This window comes from Megalopta genalis, unplaced genomic scaffold, assembly GCF_051020955.1.
Source record: "Megalopta genalis isolate 19385.01 unplaced genomic scaffold, iyMegGena1_principal scaffold0039, whole genome shotgun sequence".
NCBI lineage: Eukaryota > Metazoa > Arthropoda > Insecta > Hymenoptera > Halictidae > Megalopta > Megalopta genalis.
The window spans coordinates 1,316,405-1,340,153 of record NW_027476108.1 but is presented as its reverse complement, the minus strand read 5'-3'; the positions used below and the strand labels follow the sequence as shown (position 1 = coordinate 1,340,153).

At 31.8% G+C, this 23,749-nt stretch overlaps 1 protein-coding gene across 1 annotated transcript; it reads left to right on the top strand.

Annotated features, from left to right (window-relative positions):
• The first annotated feature begins 14,461 nt into the window (after positions 1 to 14,461).
• Positions 14,462 to 16,617, top strand: LOC143261195 (uncharacterized). Its single transcript, XM_076527774.1, has 2 exons — positions 14,462 to 14,557; positions 15,665 to 16,617. The coding sequence occupies exons 1-2, from the start codon at positions 14,550 to 14,552 to the stop codon at positions 16,533 to 16,535; spliced, it is 879 nt and encodes a 292-aa protein (XP_076383889.1). The 5' UTR covers positions 14,462 to 14,549; the 3' UTR covers positions 16,536 to 16,617.
• Positions 16,618 to 23,749: the final 7,132 nt, after the last annotated feature.

Genomic DNA, 23,749 nt, shown 5'->3' with positions numbered 1-23,749 from the left:
AATATTTCTTGTCCACGACAACATTGAGCTTAATACTAATTTTTAAGCAATTTTTAAGAATTTTTTGGAAAAAAACACGAGACTCTGACCTTTTTTTATAGAAAAATTTTTCGAGTTGGAGTAACTTACTAAAAATTGTTCCGGGTATTCAATTTTATAATCATTAATATCTGATGTTTGTTTAAACTGTTTAATTCTAGGAAAATACGTAGCAAAATATATTTAATGATAATAACAACCTTGAGGAAAACACTAATTTTTTAAAGATTTTCGAAACAACATGAGAAGTTGACGATTTTTTAAATTAGCAACTAAAGCATTCGAATAATTTTCTTTAATTAAATGATTTAATTTTCAATAATAATAATAATTATATAACTATAAACAATTTTCGTTAATTTAATTCAATAATTTTGTTAAATACAACTTAATATTGTCCAATAAGTGTTAATAAATTATTTAAAAAATGGCATTTTAGAAATCGTTTTCGGTAAAATTATTATATTATTATATTTCATTTTATTATAAATTCCATTTTATTATTATAATTAACTTAACGTCCGACTTTGTTTCACGGGCCTGTCAAAGGGGAAATTTAGAAAATTTTTAAGATTTTGTGAAATATGTTCGTAGTCGCTAGAAGCTACAACATAGTCACATTTAAACAAAATCCGAAACAGTACTCCGAACGGTGTCCGTTTTCGCGTGAGTAGACCCGAATTTATGGTTGCGTCTGATCGTTACATCGAAAATATCTGCGGATGCCAAGGATTAACCGTAGCAGGTAATAAATCAGAAAAGCGTTTTGTCTCGTAGGAAGCAGAAAGAAATGAGGGACTCGACGAAAACTCGCCACCGACTCTACTTTTGGCAAACGACTGCGGGCGATATATAATACTGTAAAATACTAAAATGTATAAGGGAAAATAACGTTTTCACGAAAATACTGCTTCCCACGGATAGATCGATATTGTCTACAATTCATCATCGGGAGGACAAGCGCAATACAAATTGAATCATTCGGAAATCTTAATCGTTTCTCAATGGTTAATTTTGAAAATAGTGTTTTTTTTATTTTGAAAAATTTAATTTATTATTTATATAACATTAATAATTATAATTATACATTTATTATTTAGATAATGATAAGTTATGTACATGTTAAAAATTTCACTGAAATCGGGTGACCTTCGTACGAGCTGTAAATAATTAATGATCGCAAAAATCGCAGTTTTGTTCCGACCTTTTACACTTTTGATCAATAAGTATGAGAAATATGCAATTTTTACAATCTTTTAACGCTTGTAACTTACCATTGCGTTAAACGATTTCAATGAAATTTTCAGCATGCGTATAACTTACCGAGATCTACAAGACGCATTTTTTACATTTTCGTTAGATTTCATAATATAAACATCCTTTTTTATTATTAAATAATTAACTTTCATATTTCAAAAGAAGTATTCGAAATTTATAGATTTTGTCATTATTAATAAATATAATTAACTAATGATATATATTGAAATTATTTATAAATATTTTATTAAACATTCATTAATTAAATATCTCGAAGTTCGAAAAATCGGCAAAATTAGCCCAAAAGTGATCAAAAATAGCTTCCTCAGATAAGAAAGTTAAACAACGAGAGACTTTTACTTTGTTTTGTCATTCCAAGTATGTAATAGCAAAATTGTAACATTGTCTATTATACAGGTCCCTCTATTATCTAAAAAAAAATTCAAATCGTCTACTCTAATTTTAAAAAAGTTAAAATAGCACCTTGAAAAGTGTTCGAATGTCAGTGGGAGTCACTGTATACATATAGCTGATGGCCGGCCTCAGCGACCAAGGGTTGTATTCGCGAGGCATTTTCACGCCCGGTATCTTTTTCGCCGGCATTGTTCGTCCTTGACGAATACGAGGTTCTCTGTTCTTCAGCAAGGGCGAAATGAACAGCCCTCCGAAGCATTGGCGGATTAATGCGTACTGGTGCCCGAGACGCGATACAAAATTGAGATCCCTAAGACGCTATGACACGCTATGACAAATAGAGCGATTATTAAAAAAAGTTTTATTTGAAAATAAAAACTTTATTTATGGCATTGAGAAATTAATTTCAATAACAGCTTTTCGGGACTTTTGCTAGTGCACAGTCGAATGCATGTAGATTTCAGCTAGCGACTTGCGTTCATTTGTCGCATATGCATTGCATTTATATCATTTTACTACATGAAATAATATCACGTCGTTCGTTTCAACAGACAGCTGTTATATTATGTACAAACAAAATAAAATACTACTAATTTATCAATATGTAATTTAATTAAAATAATACATGTTTGCTGGCTTTAAATGGACTTACATCATTTTCATAATTAGTCAATTGTAATAATCATTTAATTTCAGTTATGAAATTTTAAATATCATTTGAAATATATTTTCTATTAATCCATATAATTTTGTTTATTAATAATAACAATAAATAAAATAGGAGTCTCGTTTCTTATTTTGAACGTCAAACATATTTATACATTGTTAAACTTAAAATAAGATATTGTTATTATTTATTTACCGTAAATAACCAGACCCTGTTTAGTCCCGGTAGGTTCTGCTTTCCCTTGCAAATCATAATTTTCATCAAGGCTCGGTGCGAGCCTGTTTACAATAGTTCCTTCATTGACTCATTTGCACTGGCTCGGCCTAATCCGCCGCTTCTCTTTTTTTTTTTAATTTAACCGAACGAGCCAATCCTTGCAAAATCCGTATGACACGACCGGTCATCGCAGGTACATGTGCTTACCTGATAGCCGGCAGCGGTGGCTGATGGTTTTCCACGGGAGACGTTTTCATACCTGGCGCATCTTTTCCGGTAGTATCCTTTTGTCATTGTTCGTCCTTGCTGATTAGGACGTTCTGTCCTTTAGCAAGGACAGTATAAATACCCTGCCCATGTCAACGGAAACACTCATTCTGTGATCAGTGCAGCAGTGATCAGTGCGAAGACCTCGGCGAATTTTCTCAGTTAATTTTCCCAGTGAAGTATAGTGAGAATTTCTTAGTGAACTAAAATGGCATGGTACGTACATTTTTGCTATATTTTTCCGCGAACATTCTTCAGTCACTTGTTTTGACTAATGTCTTCCGTGTGTCGGGTATAAGAAAGAACAATTTATTTTTACGAATTTAAATATTTATAAATAAAATATATTTTTCATCGAGACACGAATCAACCTCTAGTTTGGCCGGATACGGAGAATTCTCCCTAATTGATGCTCGGATAGTGCACGAAGATGGACAAGTCGGGAAGAGGAGATACGATTATTCAAATTTTTGTAAATTGAAATCTTGAAAATTAGAAAATTTAAATACTAGATAATTTAAAAAATGTACATTTATATATATAGAAATCGGAGAACTTAAAAATCGTGAATTTGTAAATCAAAGAATTTAGAAATTAAAATGATAAGATTTAGAAAATTTGGGAAGCAGATGATTTAAAAATTTGTAAATTTAAGAGTCGGAAATCTTAAAAAGCGTAAATGCAGAAATCAAACAATTCAGAAATTGAAACGGTAAGAACTAGAACATTTAGAAACCAGTTGATAACAATTAAAATTTCAGAAAACTGAAAAATCGTGAATTTATAAATCAAAGAATTTAGAAATTGAAATCTTAAAAATTAGATCATATAGAAATCAGCATACTTCGAAATTGTAAATTTATAAATCAGAGAATTTAAAAACCGTCAATTTGAAAATCGGACGATTCAGAAATTGGAATCTTAAAAATCAGAAACTACAGAAACCAGATAATTTCGAAATTATGAATTTAGAAGTATGCGCATTGAAACATCGTGCCATTCGAAACGGTTGGATCGAGAAATTGCAAGTTTCTCGGAACGGAAAAATGTGTTTAATCCTGGCGTATAAATATTTCCAATTTATTCGCTTATAAAAACGAGTCGTCTACAAAGTTGTCGATTCACCGATAACTATAAAAACGAGCCGCGAGGCTCGAGTAATAGTGTCTCCTCTTCCCAGATTGTCCATTTCTGTGCGTAATCCGAGCGTCAGTTAGGGAGACATTACTGTATCTCCAAACGTTTCTGCAAACTTGATTCGATTAAAGCTTCCGTCGTTTAATATACCGTTTAATATTACTATACCACACGCCATCAGAAGCTGCAAAATACGTGCATACTAATTAATTGTTTCTTTTCGTTCAGTTCCAGAACTACAACTGAATCCTGTATTCAGTGGGGCTCCATAAATGGTGGAGAAATCGAGTTCGAGTCTCTGACGGAGAATACTTTGGAGGGAGCATTGGAAGTAATAAGGAAAAGCTTTTTCCCCAACGAGAGCATCTGCAAAGGCATAGATCTGTTATCGGATCCTTGTAGTGTCAAAGCGCTCGAGGAGGTGTGTTTGGCAGTTACTAGAGACGGTGTCAGCCTTGTCGCAATCGAAGTCAAGACTCAGAAAGTTGTTGGTGTCGTTCTCAATAAAATTAAGAAAATAAAAAGAGATGAAATTGACCCGCGGTGGTTGTGGGGGCAACCACCGTACGATCGACTTCCCCCGATCATCAGGCATCCTCCTGAAATGACTTGGCTTGAGAGCTTCAGAGAAGATTGTGAACATCACACGGCCAATGCCTACCTAGATTTGATGATTGCTATAAACGACCAGATAAATTTATTCGAATATTATGATTTTGATTGTATTATGGAGTGTATGTTCCTGGCTACGCTGCCGGAGATGCAGCAGCAAAATATTGGCGAGAGCTTAGTGTGCTTGTCCGTGGATGTTGCCAATGCGCTTGGTAGTGGAGAAGATGTGAAAGTACCATTAGCCGATACTGGAGGTGATAGTATAATCCGTCATTACCTGGGCGTACCGAAGTTAGTGACTGCCGTCATGACTTGCAATTACGCGCAGACCATCGCGAGGAGGTGCCGCTTTAAGGTCCTTAAAAGGATCAATTACAAATACTTTGGCTGGGATAACGTACCGTTCCGCGAGAGAATCGGGGATGAGCATCGTGACTTCACTGTAGTAGTCAAGAAAATAAAGAACTTGTACGATTCTTAAAGAAGATAACGCGATATCAAGAAAATTATATTTTATTTAGTATTTACTTGTGTTTAGCACGATTACGATAATATAATTTTGACCGAAGTTGTCAATTATTATCCTCGAAATTATCTTTGGAATTATTAATTTTGAACTTATCATCTTCGAAATTGTTATCTTCGACATTGTGATCATCTTCGAAATTATTATCTTCGAAATTATTATCTTCGAAGTGATCCTAGAAATAATTATCTTTGAAATTGTTATCCTAGAAATTATTATCTTTGAAATTGTTATTCTATAAAGTGTTATCTCCGAAATTGTTATCTTTGGAAATATAGATCTCGGAATTATTATCCTTGAAATTATTATCCTTGAAATTATTATCCTTCAAATTATTATCTTTAGAATTATCATCGAAATGATTAAAATAACCCCAATTGACCAAAATATATTCGCTATGCATTGCTATTGGAATCTCGTCGATTTATCAATCGACTTATCAATGAAAAGTGTAGAAATAAAACAATGAAATTTATACTTTTCTGCCTGGTTACTCGTCGTTTAAGCCACTTCATGAAGGAACGGAGATCAGGCACTCGCGCATTTGCATCAACATTTGCATTGTTGCGGCGCAACGCCGACGTAAAATAAATAAAGCAAATCGCCGAGAATTCCGGAATTCATAAAGTTCGCACGGAATCGCAGTTATTCTTTTCTGATTATTATTCATGGTCGTGATGAATAAGTCGCGTCCGTTCCTTCGGAACCAACATCTTTTTCTGTGAAATATCAGCGGAACGATGCCGCCGTAGAAACAAATGGGAAATATTTATACGCCGGGATTAAACACATTCTTCCTTTCCGAGAAACTTGCAGTTTCTCGATCCAGCCGTTTTGAAAGGTACGATGTTTCAATGCGCATACTTCTAAATTCACAATTTCGAAATTATCTGGTTTCTGTAGTTTCCGATTTTTAAGATTTCAATTTCTGAATTGTCCGATTTATAAATTCACGATTTTTAAGTCTTCTGATATCTAAATTAACAACTTTGAAATCATTTGGTTTCTAAATTTCCTGATTTTTAAGATTTCAATTTATAAATTCTTCGATTTTTATGTTATTTGATTTTTAAGATTGCAATTTATAAATTCTTTGATTTTTAAATTCACAATTTTTATGTCATTTGATTTTTAAATTTAGAATTTTGAAGTCATCTGATTCCTAAATGTTTTAATTTTTGAGATTCCGATTTCTAAATTCTTCGATTTTCGAATTTGTAATTTTTAATTTTTCAGATTATGGTACCTAAATGTTTCGATTTTTGAAATGCGATATCTTGATTGTTATTTCGGAACAGTTTGTATTCCAATCGGCGATCTATGGATTATTGTAGAGTGGTTTAAACGACGCCGTTATTAACACTGTCCGGAGGTTTGTCGTTTTCACGTTCGATCTAGTCAGCGGTTAATCGAACCTTGGTAATGTCCCGCGTACACGCGGAATTAGAAACGTATAATTCCAATCCAATTCGCCTGCCACGTTGAATTTCATTTACACCGGCGCGACGGCGGTTTTGGTGCGTCCGATTTGATTAGCAGTAACAATTCGGTTGACTGCAGTTTGTTTAGACGATTCAGATTCAATGGATTCAATCCGCGAAGCCGCTCCAAAGGGAAACCGAACGATTCGCACGATTAGCACTTTTCTTTTCGTTATTAGCTATTGTTATTATCTTGTGTTATTATCCACAGCTTGGTTGTGTTAAATACAAATTGTCTACGTCGATCGCGACATACAAATACAATACTCTATAATATGACCAAATTTGGCTTCCGATGATTCCACCATTTTGCATTTGAATAATGATGTTTCGTCATAAATTTATAAAATTCTATTGCCATTATTAACAATTGATCTTACTTTTCGTAGATTATTATTAAAAGAACAGGATTTGGAACGACTTTATCGCCTAATAAATGCTCTGTGACGAAAGCTAACCCAAAATCGACAATTACTGTTTAGCAACGTACGCTTTCAAAATATGCAAATATCATAATTATACAAAGTTCTCGCTATTAATCATTGTGGCTTGTTAACAATTGTTGTTGTGATAAAATTGTTCGTAATTCATTGTAAATATATTGTCAACAATTGTTGCTGTAACAAAATTGTTCATAATTCATTGTAAATATAATGTTAATAATTTGTATCATTTGTCGTAGACAAATCTATACAAATTCTTGAGCAATTAATAAATTCTCAGTCTGCTTCATTGATAACAAATTTTGCAGTATGTTTTCAATTTCTTTAAAAATAAATATTGACGCAACGATAAAGAAATGTTCAGAATTTTATGAATATAATACGATGATAAATAAAAAGGGAAGTTTGTAAATACGGATATGTAGTTACAATAGAGGAATAATCAAAGTGGTGCACACATCCGATTGACTGCTGCGTTCTCACTGTAATTTCCGATCCGCGTCGCGATCTAATGGATTAACAGAAGCTTGCGGTCTCGTGTTAAAACGGATATTAACAGACTGCAACTAAAATAATCAATTAAACCCCTTTAACAGAATTGCATGCAGACGTGAATCCTATTAGCGGCTTTTCTCAGCCTCTAATACATTCGTTATGTAACAGAGTTGCAATCATTGTAGAGAGGATAGCGAATTACATGTTTTTGAAAATCCATTGCTTGAATTTTGAATAATTTCCGTACACAGAAAATGGCATCAAATGGTATAAAATAGCATAAAATTGCCTAAAATTGCATAAAATGGGATAAAGTAGCATAAAATGGTGTAAAATGGCAGAAAATGGCAAGGAAAGCTAGTAGATCACTGTTTTTGGTCCCAATGGAAAGAGGAGACTTCATTCTATCAGATCATAGTCATTTCAATCGCTATGAAAAGTTTAAATTATGAGAGAAATGTGAATTTGAAAATAACCAAAAAATTACCATCTCTACTTAGAATGGGGGGTCTTAAAGATACAAAGGCACTAATACTGAATAATCCAAACGGCGCGAAAGCTAAGATTTCACCCTTTGAAATGTATCTAAGGACACCATTTTATAGTTTTTTTTGTTAACAAAGTTACGATATTTTGAATTTCTGGATTTCATTGGGAAGAGAATCCAAGGTGCTATACGATGGCAAACAAAAATCATAGATCAATATTTTCGGGCTCATTCGAAAGGGGAGACTTCGTTCGTTAAAATAATTGTGAACTAAACAATTTTTTGAACCACTCAGACGTATGCGAATATGAGAAATCGACAAGACGGAAACATTTGTATTTACAGTGCAGGGTATTAACGAAATAAAATTTATTAAACAGAAGAATTAAGATGCTACGAAACTGGAAACTTGGACTTTTAAAATGAGTCGAAGAACACCACCCTAAAAAATGTTCGCCTAGAATTCCACGACCTCAGAAATCACACTAACCTTGGACACTTTTTTTCAAAACTGCCATGAATTGGCAACAAAATATCGCAGATCAATGTTCTTGGACTCGTTGGAAAGGGAATACTTCGTTCCACAGAATCACGGTGATTTCGTACGCCGGAGAAACGTTTCGAACTTATTAGAAGCACGCGAATTTGAAAAACGACCAACAATGTTCCATTTTCGCTTATCGCTCGAGTTCCATCGAACCATTTTTCGTTTCGTGCGATTTATGGTGTAGTGCCGGCAGTGCACAGAGCCAAAAATATTCGCGCCGAATCGGAAATGTGATTATCATGTTCGCGCGACCCCAAGGCCGCCGAAATTCAATTGGTCCAGCAAGTTTCGGTTGATCCAGCAAATCAGAACTTGGTGAAATATCGTTGGCGCACTTGTAACAATGACACGGAGTCACTACAGCTTCAGATGATCGCGATTAGGGCAAATTTCGCAGGAGTTAGACGATTACGCTAGTTCTGGCTCGTCGTCGACGGATAATAAAACGGATAATAAGAGCACGCGTCGCGACGGATAATTTACGATTTTTCGATGATTTTTAGCGCTGGTTGACAAGAATCGCCGGTACGAATGTCGGACAATTTTATTTCATAATTTTAATTGCTCCTGGACAAAATATTCTCCTTTTTATTTTCTGCACTGTGAAACTGCCCCTTTAACAACGACATCCTGATGTTATTCTATTTTCTTGTATATTCATCAAATTTATCAGATGTTAAAATAATGTGTATAATAAAACGTGAACTCTTTATCCCCTTTTCCTATTTTCTTTTAGAGCGGAACAGCCCTTTTTTAATTGCGATATGTAGATGTTACCTTATTTTTTTATATGTTTAAAAAAAATGATATTAAATTATATGTTATTAAGGAATTTTCAATAAAAGCAAAATGTCGAAGAATTTTCAGAGTTGTTCAATACTGTTGATAATCAAATTTCATCAATTTATTTTGTCAATTGATTATACAAAAACTTGAAATATACAAGCGAATATTTACGCTAATTTTACGCACAAAATTCTCGACATATGTAAATAACAATCTCAATCGCCTCTCACTACTCATTCATCATCCGATCATTGAATACATTGATCACGCATCATTCGTTTCCGCATTTATACTAATTATACAATTTTAATAAAAATAATCCCGAAAATATTAAATAAATAATTAAAAATTATTTCAATTATTTTTTTCATTCTTAACACACTCAATACATAGCTTTCTTATTATTAAATAAATGAATTTCCTTATATATCAGGTATGGAATTGTTATGTGTACAGTAAATTCTCCCTAATTGAGGCTCAGCTTAGAAACAAAAATGGATAATTTGGGAAGAGAAGATACGATTAATCGAGCCTTGCAACTGGTTTTTATAGTTGCTGACAATCGGTATCTATAAAAAGGAGCTGCAAGGCTCGAATAACCGTATCTCCTCTTTCCAAATTGCCCATTTTTCTTTAGAAGCCGAAAGAAAATTGGGAAGAATTTAATATACAATGTACTATGAATGTATATGGAAACGTGGAAATATCTAAAAAATATGGGTGATACGAACAATGTTTTAAAACGAATATTATAAGATATCGATGATCAGATTCGATGCTTTGTACATGCTATTCAACAAAACTATTTGTTTATACTATTCGTTATTTCTCGATATAATCATCGATTTTTCAAGTTCCATCGTATAGATATTAATCAGTGAGGTATGTAAACACTTTTACAATACAATTCGAAAAGTCGTCGACTAGAACAACCGTGCCTGGGTTAAAGATTCGTTCTCGATGATCGCAAAGGATCGCATCTTAATGTCGATATTTACATCGATTTTTAAGTGAAAAAGAAAGAACTTTTATCATTAAATATATATATAATAATATAATGCGTGCCATAAACTCGAGGACCGGTCGTAAAAGTATCAAAGTCGAGATCCTGGGTCTGGCCCCTTGAAATTCCTTATAATTTTACAACCGGTCCTAAGAACCGACCGTTCATGTCACGTATTTGGGTATGCTAGAATTTCTGATTTTAATTTCTGCTTGCCCCCTCCCCCATCGGACAATGTTCTGCCCATCATCAGCACGGCATTCTAGTCTATTGATTACGGGTGAATAATGGTGGGGGAGATTAACCAAGAAATTCTTATTTGTATTCTCTTCGATCGTGAATGGCCGTAACGGTACCTTAAGGGGTGAACGTTTCCTCTGCCCAATCCGCTGGAAGGTCCGCGGACTGTACGCATTCTTGTAAATGAACAAGAAAACAATGTACGCAACAATCTACGTTTTCTTGGCTAATGACCGTGCCCGGCCGCTCGGTCTCCCGTGCAATTTACCGTACGGTGCAGTAAATCCACCCTAATTGACGCTCAGATTGTGCACGAATTCTGTTTACACAGCTATACATATATCGATTTACCAGTGAAATTCATGATGTTCGAAATAAAAATCGAGCCGTCGAAAAATTTTCGGTGTTGTTAATTATAATTGTTCAATATTGTTGATAATCATATTTTATCGATTTATAATAGTAAATACTATAAATTATAACAATAGTAAATTCTAGCCGGACTACATAGCTTATGTGTTAATTTTATAGTAATTAATACGAATGTTAATTTCAGCAATGCTAATGCGAAAATTGACAGCAATTTCAATTTCGATGATATTAAATAATATGTTATTAAGGAATTTTCAATAAAAACAAAATGTCGAAGAAATTTCAGAATTGTTGTATACTGTTGATAATCAAATTTCATAAATTTATATTGTCAATTGATTATACAAAAGATTAAAATATACACGCGAATATTTACGCTAATTTCACGCTCAAGATTCTATATATGTAAATAACAATTTCAATCGCCTCTCACTTCTCATTCATCATCCGATCATCGAATACATTGATTTTCACTGCTCACGCATCATTCGATTCCGCAGTTATACCAATTATACAATTTTAATAAAAATAACCCCGAAAATATTAAATAAATAATTAAAAATTATTTCAATTATTTTTTTCATTCTTGATACATTAAATACATAGCTTTCTTATTATTAAATAAATGAATTTCCTTATATATCAAGTATGGAATTGTTATGTGTACAGTAAATTCTCCCCAATTGATGCTCAGCCTTAGAAACAAAAATGGACAATTTGGGAAGAGGAGATACAATTATTCGAACTTTGCGGTTCGTTTTTACAGTTAACGATTGCCACCAACTATAAAAACGAGCCGCAAGGCAACGAAAGCATTCTTTTTGAAAGAAAATTGCTGCTATATTTTTAGACATAATCATTTCAAATTTATATTTATTTATATGTAAAATAAAATTTGTATTCTAAAGATTTCTATGGAATTTCCAATGAAATAATCATCAATTATTAATAAATTGATAATGAAACAAAAATTGAGACAATCTTCAACGAAAAATTTTAATTCTGACCAACGATGCCCTAAAATATTGGTAGCGAAATATATTTCTTGAAATGAGGGACTCGACGAAAACTCGCCTGCGACTCGACTTTTGGTGAACAGATGCGGACGATATATAATACTGTAAAATACTAAAATGTATAAGGGAGAGTAACGTTTTCACGAAAATACTGCTTCGCACGGATAGATCGATATTGTCTACAATTCATCATCGGGAGGACAAGCGCAATACAAATTGAATCATTCGGAAATCTTAATCGTTTCTCATTGGTTTATTTTGAAAATGGTGTTTTTTTTATTTTAAAAAATTTAATTTATTATTTGTATAATATTAATAATTATAATTATACATTTATTATTTAGATAACGATAAGTTATGTACATGCTAAAAATTTCACTGAAATCGGTTGACCTTCGTACGAGCTGTAAATAATTAATGCTCGCAAAAATCGCACTTTTTTTCAAGAAGTGTGAGAAATTTGCAATTTTTACAATCTTTTAACGTTTGTAACTTACCATTGCGTTAAACGATTTCAATGAAATTTTCAGCATGCGTATAACTTACCGAGATCAACAAGACGCATTTTTTACATTTTCGTTAGATTTCATAATATAAACATCCTCTTTTATTTTTAAATAATTAACCTTCATATTTCAAAAGAAGTATTCGAAATTTATAGATTTTATCATTATTAATAAATATAATTAACTAATGATATATATTGAAATTATTTATAAATATTTTATTAAACATTCATTAGTTAAATATCTCGAAGTTCGAAAAATCGGCAAAATCGGTAAAATTAGCCTAAAAGTGATCAAAAATAGCTTCCTCAGATAAGAAAGTTAAACAACGAGAGACTTTTACTTTGTTTTGTCATTCCAAGCATGTAATAGCAAAATTGTAACATTGTCTATTATACAGGTCCCTCTATGATCTAAAAAAAAATTCAAATCGTCTACTCTAATTTTAAAAAAGTTAAAATTGCGCCTTGAGAAGTGTTCGAATGTCAATGGGACTCACTGTATACATATAGCTGATGGCCGGTCTCGGCAACCAAGGGTTGTATTCGCGAGGCATTTTCACGCCCGGCATCTTTTTCGCCGGCATTGTTCGTCCTTGACGAATACGAGTTCTCTGTTCTTCAGCAAGGGCGAAATAAAGAGCCCTCCCAAGCATTGGCGGATTAATGCGTACTGGTGCCCGAGGCGCGATACAAAATTGAAATCCCTAATACGCTATGACACGCTATGACAAATAGAGCGATTATTAAAAAAAGTTTTATTTGAAAATAAAAACTTTATTTATGGCATTGAGAAATTAATTTCAATAACAGCTTTTCTGGACTTTTGCTAGTGCACAGTCGAATGCATGTGTAGATTTCAGCTAGCGACTTGCGTTCATTTGTCGCATATGCATTGCATTTATATCATTTTACTACATGAAATAATATCACGTTGTTCGTTTCAACAGACAGCTGTTATATTATGTATAAAAAAATAAAATACTACTAATTTATCAATATGTAATTTAACCAAAGTAATACATGTTTGCTGGCTTTAAATGGACTTACATCATTTTCATAATTAATCAATTGTAATAATCATTTAATTTCAATTATGAAATTTTAAATATCATTCGAAATATATTTTCTATTAATCCATATAATTTTGTTTATTAATAATTACAATAAATAAAATAGGAGTCTCGTTTCTTATTTTGAACGTTAAGTATATTTATATATTGTTAAACTTAAAATAAGATATTGTTATTATTTATTTACTCTCTTTATGTGGCGGTGTTTTGAAATAGTCATGATGCACAGGCGTTACATAATGTAATAACTGTTTCATATCCTTATATTTTTCGTATGTAACAGATCTCTCGGCATCGCTATACAAAGATGACATTTGAAAACATTAATTCCACTTGGATATCTCCCGCATCACTATACCTGCAGGAAAATTCTTCATACCATCGAATGCCCCCTTTCATGCTAAACAACTTTTGTAGGAACATGTTTTCGATAACTTCACCCTGTAAATATATCCAATAACAAAGGTACTGTAAATAACCAGGCCCTAATTAGTCCCCGTAGGTTCTGCTTTCCCTTGCAAATCATAATTTTCATCAAGGCTCGGTGCGAGCCTGTTTACGATGGTTCCTTCAATTGACTCATTTCCACTAGCTCGGCCTAATCCGCCGCTGTTCTTTTTCTTTTAATTTAACCGAACGAACCGATCCTTGTAAAATCCGTATGACACGACCGGTCATCGCAGGTACATGTGCTTACCTGATAGCCGGCCGCGGTGGCTAATGGTTTTCCACGGGAGACGTTTTCATACCTGGCGCATTTTTTTCGGGTAGTATCCTTTTGTCATTGTTCGTCTTTGCTGATTAGGACGTTCTGTCCTTTAGCAAGGACAGTATAAATACCCTGCCGATGTCAACGGAAACACTCATTCTGTGATCAGTGCAGCAGTGATCAGTGCGAAGACCTCGGCGAATTTTCTCAGTTAATTTTCCCAGTGAAGTATAGTGAGAATTTCTTAGTGAACTAAAATGGAATGGTACGTACATTTTTGCTATATTCTTCCGCGAACATTCTTCAGTCACTTGTTTTGACTAATGTTTTCCGTGTGTCGGGTATAAGAAAGACAATTTATTTTTACGAATTTAAATATTTATAAATAAAATATATTTTTCATCGAGACACGAATCAACCTCTAGTTTGGCCGGATACGGAGAATTCTCCCTAATTGATGCTTGGATAGTGCACGAAGATGGACAAGCCGGGAAGAGGAGATACGATTATTCAAATTTGTAAATTGAAATCTTGAAAATTAGAAAATTTAAATACTAGATAATTTAAAAAATGTACATTTATATATATAGAAATCGGAGAACTTAAAAATCGTGAATTTGTAAATCAAAGAATTTAGAAATTAAAATGATAAGATTTAGAAAATTTGGGAAGCAGATGATTTAAAAATTTGTAAATTTAAGAGTCGGAAATCTTAAAAAGCGTAAATGCAGAAATCAAACAATTCAGAAATTGAAACGGTAAGAACTAGAACATTTAGAAACCAGTTGATAACAATTAAAATTTCAGAAAACTGAAAAATCGTGAATTTATAAATCAAAGAATTTAGAAGTTGAAATCTTAAAAATTTGATCATATAGAAATCAGCTGACTTCGAAATTGTAAATTTATAAATCAGAGAATTTAAAAACCGTCAATTTGATTTGAATTGGAATTGGAATCTTAAAAATCAGAAACTACAGAAACCAGATAATTTCGAAATTATGAATTTAGAAGTATGCGCATTGAAACATCGTGCCATTCGAAACGGATGGATCGAGAAATTGCAAGTTTTTCGGAACGGAAAAATGTGTTTAATCCTGGCGTATAGATATTTCCAATCTATTCGCTTATAAAAACGAGTCGTCTACAAAGTTGTCGATTCACCGATAACTATAAAAACGAGCCGCGAGGCTCGAGTAATCGTGTCTCCTCTTCCCAGATTGTCCATTTCTGTGCGTAATCCGAGCGTCAGTTAGGGAGACATTACTGTATCTCCAAACGTTTCTGGAAACTTGATTCGATTAAAGCTTCCGTCGTTTAATATACCGTTTAATATTACGTGCATACTAATTAATTGTTTCTTTTCGTTCAGTTCCAGAACTAATACTGAATCCTGCATTGAGTGGGGCTCCATAGAAGGTGGAGAAATCGAGTTCGAGTCTCTGACGGAGGATACTTTGGAGGGAGCATTACAAGTAATAAGGAAAAGCTTTTTCCCCAACGAGAGCATCTGCAAAGCCGTAAATCTGATATCGGCGCCTTGTAGCGTCAGAGCGCTCGAGGAGCTCTGTGTGGAAATTGCTAAAGACGGTGTCAGCATTGTTGCAGTCGACGTCAAGACTGGGGAAGTTGTTGGTGTTGTTCTCAATAAAATTAAGATATTGAGAGATCATCCGATGCCGAGAGATCCTGTAACTAACCCGCGACGTCCGTGTGGGCGCCCACCGTTTCGTCGACATCGCCCGGTCCTCTGGCGACCTTGCCAAAAGAGTTGGCTTGAAAGATTCAAGGATAATTGCGTACATCACCGGGCCAGGGGCTACGTAGATTTTCTGATTGCTATACACAGCAAGATAAATTTATTCAAATATTATAATATTGATTGTATTATGGAGTTGATGTTCCTGGCTACGCTGCCGGAGATGCAGCAGCGAAAAATTGGCGAGGGCTTAGTGTCCGTGTCCGTGGAGGTTGCCAATGCGCTGAATAATGGACAGCAAGTGAAAGTACCGATATCTGACACTGGAATTAATAGCGTGATCCATAATTTTCTGAGCATACCGAAGTTAGTGACTGCAATCATGACTTCCAATTACGCGCAGATCATCGCGAGGAGGTGCCGCTTAAAGGTCTTGGAAAGGATTAATTACAGGGGCTTTCGTTATAATGACGTATCGTTCCGCAAGAGAATAGGGAAGGAGCATCGTGACTTCACTGTTGTAGCCAAGAAAATAAAGAACTAATCGACGGTTCAGAAGATATCGCAATGTCAAGAAAATTATATTTTATTTAGTATTTGCTTGTATTTAACAGGATTTCTATAATTTCGACCGAAATTGTCAATTATTATCTTCGAAATTATCATGTTTGAAATTATTAATTCTGAAATTATCATTTTCAAAATTGTTATCTTCGACATTGATATCTTCGAAATCATTATCTTCGAAATTACTATCTTCGAAATTATTACCTTCGAAATTATCCCAGAAATTATTCTAGAAATTATTATTTTTGAAATTGTTATCCTAGAAATTACTATCTTTGTAATTGTTATTCTAGAAAGTGTTGTCTCCGAAATTGTTGTCTTTGGAAATATAATTCTTGAAATTATTATCTTTGAAATTATTATCCTTGAAATTATTGTCATTAAAATTATCATCGAAATGATTGAAATAACACCAATTGGCCAAAATATATTCGCTATGCAATCTCGTCGATGTAACACTTATCAATGAAAAGTGTAGAAACAAAACAATGAAATTTATACTTTTCTGCCAGGTTTCTCGTCGTTTCAGCCACTTCATGAAGGAACGGAGATCAGGCACTCGCGATCGGGCACTAATACTAAATAATCCAAACGGCGCGAAAGCGAAGATTTCACCCTTTGAAATTTATCTAAGAACACCATTCTACAGTTTTTTTTGTTAACAAAGTTACGGTATTTTGAATTTCAGAATTTCATTCGGAAGAGAATCCAAGGTGCTATACGATGGCAAACAAAAATCATAGATCAATACTTTCGGGCTCATTCGAAAGGGGAGACTTCGTTCGTTAAAATAATTGTGATTGCGTTTGCCAAACAATTTTTTGAACCACTCAGATCTATGCGAATATGAGAAATCGACAGGATGGAACCATTTTTATTTACAGTGCAGGGTATTAACGAAATAAAATTTATAAAACAGGAGAATTAAGATGCTACGAAACTGGGAAATTGGACTTCTAAAATGAGTAGAAAAACACCACCCTACGATATTTTTTAACGAAGTTATGGTATTCTGAATTTCGAAAAATGTTCGCCTAGAATTCCACGACCTCAGAAATCACATTAATCTTGTATACTTTTTTTCAAAACTGCTATAAATTTGCAACAAAGTATCGCAGATCAACGTTCTTGGATTCGTTGGAAAGGGAATACTTCGTTCCACAGAATCACGGTGATTTCATACGCCGGAGAAACGTTTCGAACTTATCAGAAGCACGCGAATTTGAAAAATGACCAACAAAGTTTCATTTTCGCTTATCGCTCGAGTTCCATCGAACCATTTTTCGTTTCGTGCGATTTATGGTGTAGTGCCGGCCGTGCGTAGAGCCAAAAATATTCGCGCTGAGTCGGAAATGTGATTATCATGTTCGCGCGACCTTTACGAAGGCGGCTGGCCACCCCCGGCCGCCGAAATTCAATTGGTCCAGCAAGTTTCGGTTGATCCAGCGAATCAGAATTTGGTGAAATATCGTTGGCGCACTTGTAACAATGACACGGAGTCACTACAGCTTCAGATGATCGCGATTAGGGCAAATTTCGCAGGAGTTAAACGATTACGCTGATTCTGGCTCGTGAGCACGCGTCGCGACGGATAATTTACGATTTCTCGATGATTTTTATGTTGAAATTATGAATGTCGGACAATTTTATTTCATAATTTTAATTGCTCCTGAACAAAAAATTTTCGTCCCCTTTTTATTTTCTGCACGGTGAAACTGCCCCTTTAACAACGACATCCTGATGTTATCCCATTTTCTTGTATATTTTGCAAATTTATCAGGTATTAAAATAATGCGTATAATAAAATTTGAACTTTTTATCCCCTTTACCTATTTTTTTTTAGAGCGGAACAGCCCCTTTTTAATTGCGATATGTAGATGTTACCCTATTTTTGTATATGTTATCAAAATTCTCATGACATTAAAAAGCTGTTTATAACATAAATTAAATTTTTCATGCCTTCCTTACTTTCTTCAGGGTGAAACTACCGCCTTAATAACGATGTCTAGATATTACCTATCTCCATGTCTATTTCTAAAATTTTACCGTATATTAATAAAATATTTGCAGTGAAAATTAAAAGTTTCATCCCTTTTTATTTTTCGTAGTACGAAACTACCCCCTGAACGAATGTGGTATCTTGTAGATGTTTCCCTCTCTGCATAATTATTTCTACAATTTTATTGGATATTAAGAAATTACTTCCAGCGAAAATTAGATTTTGCACCCCTTTTTATTTTCTTTGAGATAGAACTTCCATATTTTTAAAATTGCACCAGATATTAAAAAAATTTAAGATAAAAATTTAAAGATATTAAAAAATTGAATTTCTTTCCTTCGTTTATATTTTTAAGGGTAAAACTATCCCCTCCTTGCTCGAATGATATATATCCGATATGTACTAAATGTTCAAAAATATGTTACAATAAAAATTGAATATGTTGTCATTTAAAACAATGCAGTCATATAATGTAACAAATATAAATTTTCTGTCTCGTGTAGAATTTATTAACGACAGAGTATGCTAATCAACATGACAATGAAAGAAATCGTATTTCAAGGAGTTAATTACGTCGGAGAATCTGTAAAATTTTTTCTCCGAGAAATTTATAAATAGCCCGAGGCTATACGAATATTAAAAACTTTATAATGAAGGGATCGGAATAGTTGAATTTTGTGGAAGGGTAATTATTCCTCAGACGAAGTTTGGTTGTTGACAGGAACAGCGATTCTTCGAGCGAAATTTAAAATAAAAATTGAAATATCATAAGAATTTTATATTGTTCAACATTGTTGATAATCATATTTTATCAATTTATAATGGTAAATAATATAAATTATAACAATAGTAAGTTCTAGCCAGACCACATAGCTTATGTTAATTTTATAGCAATTACAATTTGAACGACACCAGTTAATGTTAGATTAATACGAATTTTAGTTTCAGCAATGCTAATGCGAAAATTTACAGCAATTTGAATTTCGATGATATTAAATGATATGTTATTAAGGAATTTCAATAAAAGCAAAATGTCGAAGAATTTTCAGAGTTGTTGTATACTGTTGATAATCAAATTTCATCAATTTATATTGTCAATTGATTGTACAAAAAATTAAAATATACACGCGAATATTTACGCTAATTTCACGCACTATATTCTCGACATATGTAAATAACAATCTCAATCGCCTCTCACTTCTCAATCATCAGCCGATCATTGAATACATTGATTTTCACTTCTCTCGCATCATTCGATTCCGCAGTTATATCAATTATACAATTTTAATAAAAATAATCCCGAAAATATTATATAACTAATTAAAAATTGTTTCAATTATTGTTTTCATTCGTGATACACTAAATACGTAGCTTTCTCGTTATTAAATAAATGAATTTCCTTGTATATTAATTATGGAATTTATATACATCCATATTTCGGTTTCGTGAAATACTAAATAGAATTGATTCTCATATTATACAATAATTGAATTTTCGAACGTGATAATTATGGCATGGAACTCTTGGGAATTATAGCTGTGTTTGATTATTGAAGCACATTAGCGAGCCGAGAGATGACCAAGCAATATTAATTATGATTTCGAAAGTTTTCTTTTCGAAAGAAAATTACTGCTATATTTTTAGACACAATTTTTTTAACTTTATATTTATGTATATATGTACAAGAAAACTTTAATTCTGAAGATTTCTACTTAATTACCAATGAAATAATTATCAATTATGAATGATTTGAAAATTAAATAAACATTGAGACAATCTTTAACAAAAATGTACGTGTACATATCCATTTATTACTAATGATTTTATTCTCCACGATCTTCATGAAACTTCTTTGAAAATAGGTTTTAATAATTATTTCATATAAGTTCGTAACTAAAATAAATATTATAATTAAAATAAATATATTTATTTATGGAAAATGTTTTCTGTTCTTGATTTTCACGTAACTTCAACCAATGTAATATTTAATTATCATTACACATAACTTCAATTTAAATGAATGTTGAAATAATCGTAAGAATAATACGCGGTTGTATTTGTTTATAGAAGGTGATTTTCTCTCGTTAATTTTCATCGAACTGCAGAGGAAATAATAATAATAATAATAATTATTATGAACAAATTTCATTAAAATGGTTCCCAATTATTAAAAGGAGAATACGTTCGATAATGAATTTCTCCTGACGAATTGCACAGAGATTATTACAACAACAAATGTATATTTTATATAGACATGTAAAATCAGTGGCCTAATCGAAGCTTATCAAACATTCACGAAACCAGTACGAAATAATCCTTGCGCTGATAGCTGGCTCATTATCAATCCATCAAATCCATAATCCCCTATGCAACAATTACGACGTGAACTCGAAAGTCGATCATTCTCTTTCTCGTCGATCAATACCGTTGAGAGTTTCGCAAAATTTTCCGCGAAAATCTCGCATCAAACATAATTCCGCTATTCGAGTTTAGTTAAATGTGAATTCGAGCCGAATGATTTCGCACGATCCATCAAATGATAAATGTCGTCGACTGTAGAAATACTATACATTAAAAAATCACAGCAGAAGCTCAATGATTGTAAGAATCGTTGTAATACATGGCAGAATTCCGATACATGCAAAATACAATTAAGAAGAAAATGATAGAAATATTAGAAACTTGACGAAATACAATAATCAAATATAAAGATAGTAAAATGTAGAAACTATATAAATTCAGTAATCAAATGTAGATATATTCAAATATGGATACTATTTATTATATATTACTATATATATTATATTTATTATATTATTATATTATAATATAGATTATTAATATACAACAAATATAAAATTTAATGAATTTTTGAATTCATGTAGCTTCTACATTTTAGTATTTTTATATTTGGCTATATGTATAAACAATATAAATAGAGTATACGTAATAAATAAAGAAATATTAAAAATATAAAAACTGCACGAATGTAATAATCAAATATAGAAATACTAAAGCCATAGAAACCACTAAAATGCAACTGGCGAATATAGAAATACTAAAATATAGAAACTACGTAAATGGAATAGTCAAATACACAAGAACTAAAAATTTAAAAATTATGAAAGATGCAAAATAGGGGAAAACTATAAAAAAAGACCGGTGTAAGTTGTGATTACGAAAAATATAGAGTCTACAGAAAATGCAATAGTCAAATATACAAGTACTAGAAATTTAAAAATTGTAAGATATGTAAACTGGGGGAAAACTATAAAAAATACCCGCTGTAAATCGTGGTAGTACTAATATAAATGACAAATAAAATTAATAACTAATTACCAATCATCAAATATAATCAAATATAGAAATACCAAAAATTTTAGAAAGTGTAGAAGATATAAAATAGGCGGGGAATATAACAAACAATATTATAAATGATAAAATTATCGTTATCATCATTTTACACTTTTAAACATTACACGAAGCAAAATTGTGTAACTTAACAAAAAAAAAAATTATTGTGTGTGTATTATACTATTTTCTATATTTAATATACATATAATTGGGTTGATGGTTTTAATCAATCATCTTCTCCTAATAGCATGTAATTACAGTCGCATTACAATATTCATCATACTCCAATCACAATCACAAATGGCGAGTTCTAATTACATTACAGCCAATATCGTATAATATTATATGTACATAGTCACCTTGTCACCGTCCACTCACCACAAACCACATCCAGTCTCTCACGAAATCAATATTAGCTTATAAGAAATTTATATTTCGACAACAGGAAACAATAATACCTCTCATCATATTAGTTTATGTCAATTTAACAGCAATTTGAATTTTAACGACACTAATTAATGTTAGAATAATATGAATTTTAAGTTCGAGAATATAATATTTTAATATATATAATAACATATATAATAATAATTTAATAATATTTTTTGTAGAGAACTTCAACTCTCATGATATTAAATAATATTTTTTGTTCAGGTATTAAAGCTCCAATAATATTGAACGGAATTATAATAACATCGATACGAATTTTATATTAAATTTATGGGATATATGATGCTCAATGTTATATTTTCATATGATATTGTTTAAAATTGTCTCATATTGTTCTTTTTAACAATGTTTGTTATATTGCGTACAATGATTATTTATTGATATCACATTTATGAGGAATTTAGATATCAATAATTACTATCGCATAAATAACGATAACTAGATTGTTGCATCATTAAAATATTTGAATAATACAACGAGGAACTCAAATTTCCATGATTTTAAATAATGTTTAATTTATTAGGAATTCCAGGATCAATAACATTATACACAATGTAATCGTACTAAACCATTCTTATTAGGTTAATGCATAATTTAATACGGTAATAATGTATTAAATGCTGCAGCAATAAAAAAATATAAAAAATGTAAATTTGATAATATTATTAATTATATATATTTTATATATAAATATATATATATATAATTAATAAAATATTATTAAATTAACATTTTTTATATTTTATAATATATAATTATAATTATGTATATATATTATATATATTATATATATATATATATATATATATATATATATATATATATATATGGTATATAATATAATATAATATATGGTATATAATATATATATATGGTATATATATATATATATATATATATATATATATATATATATATATATTATACTGTATATTATACTAAATTATTATATCGTGTATTATATAGTATAATTAAATACATTTATACTGTATATCATACTAAAAACTGTACATTATATATAATATAATGTAATACATTAAATACTATTTCTAGTATTTTACATAATTGCCAAAAGCTGAGTAATTAAATTATATTACGTTCGCTATCAGCATAGTTATATTTATTGTATTTATTGCATTAAATACATTGTATCATCTTACGCGACATGATGAAAATGCCGCCAAAGTGAAGGCATCAATTCTCTAAATATCATGCTGTGTGCTATAATTTTAAATAATTATATTCAGAACATTAATATGACGTTCTTTATGCTGCGGGCGAACGTGTTAAGCAATGATCCAAACTCCACGGGTTGAAATGACCTCGACGGTCCATAAACCAAAAATAATATTCTTCCTAATTGATCGCATTTTTTAATTCGAATCTTA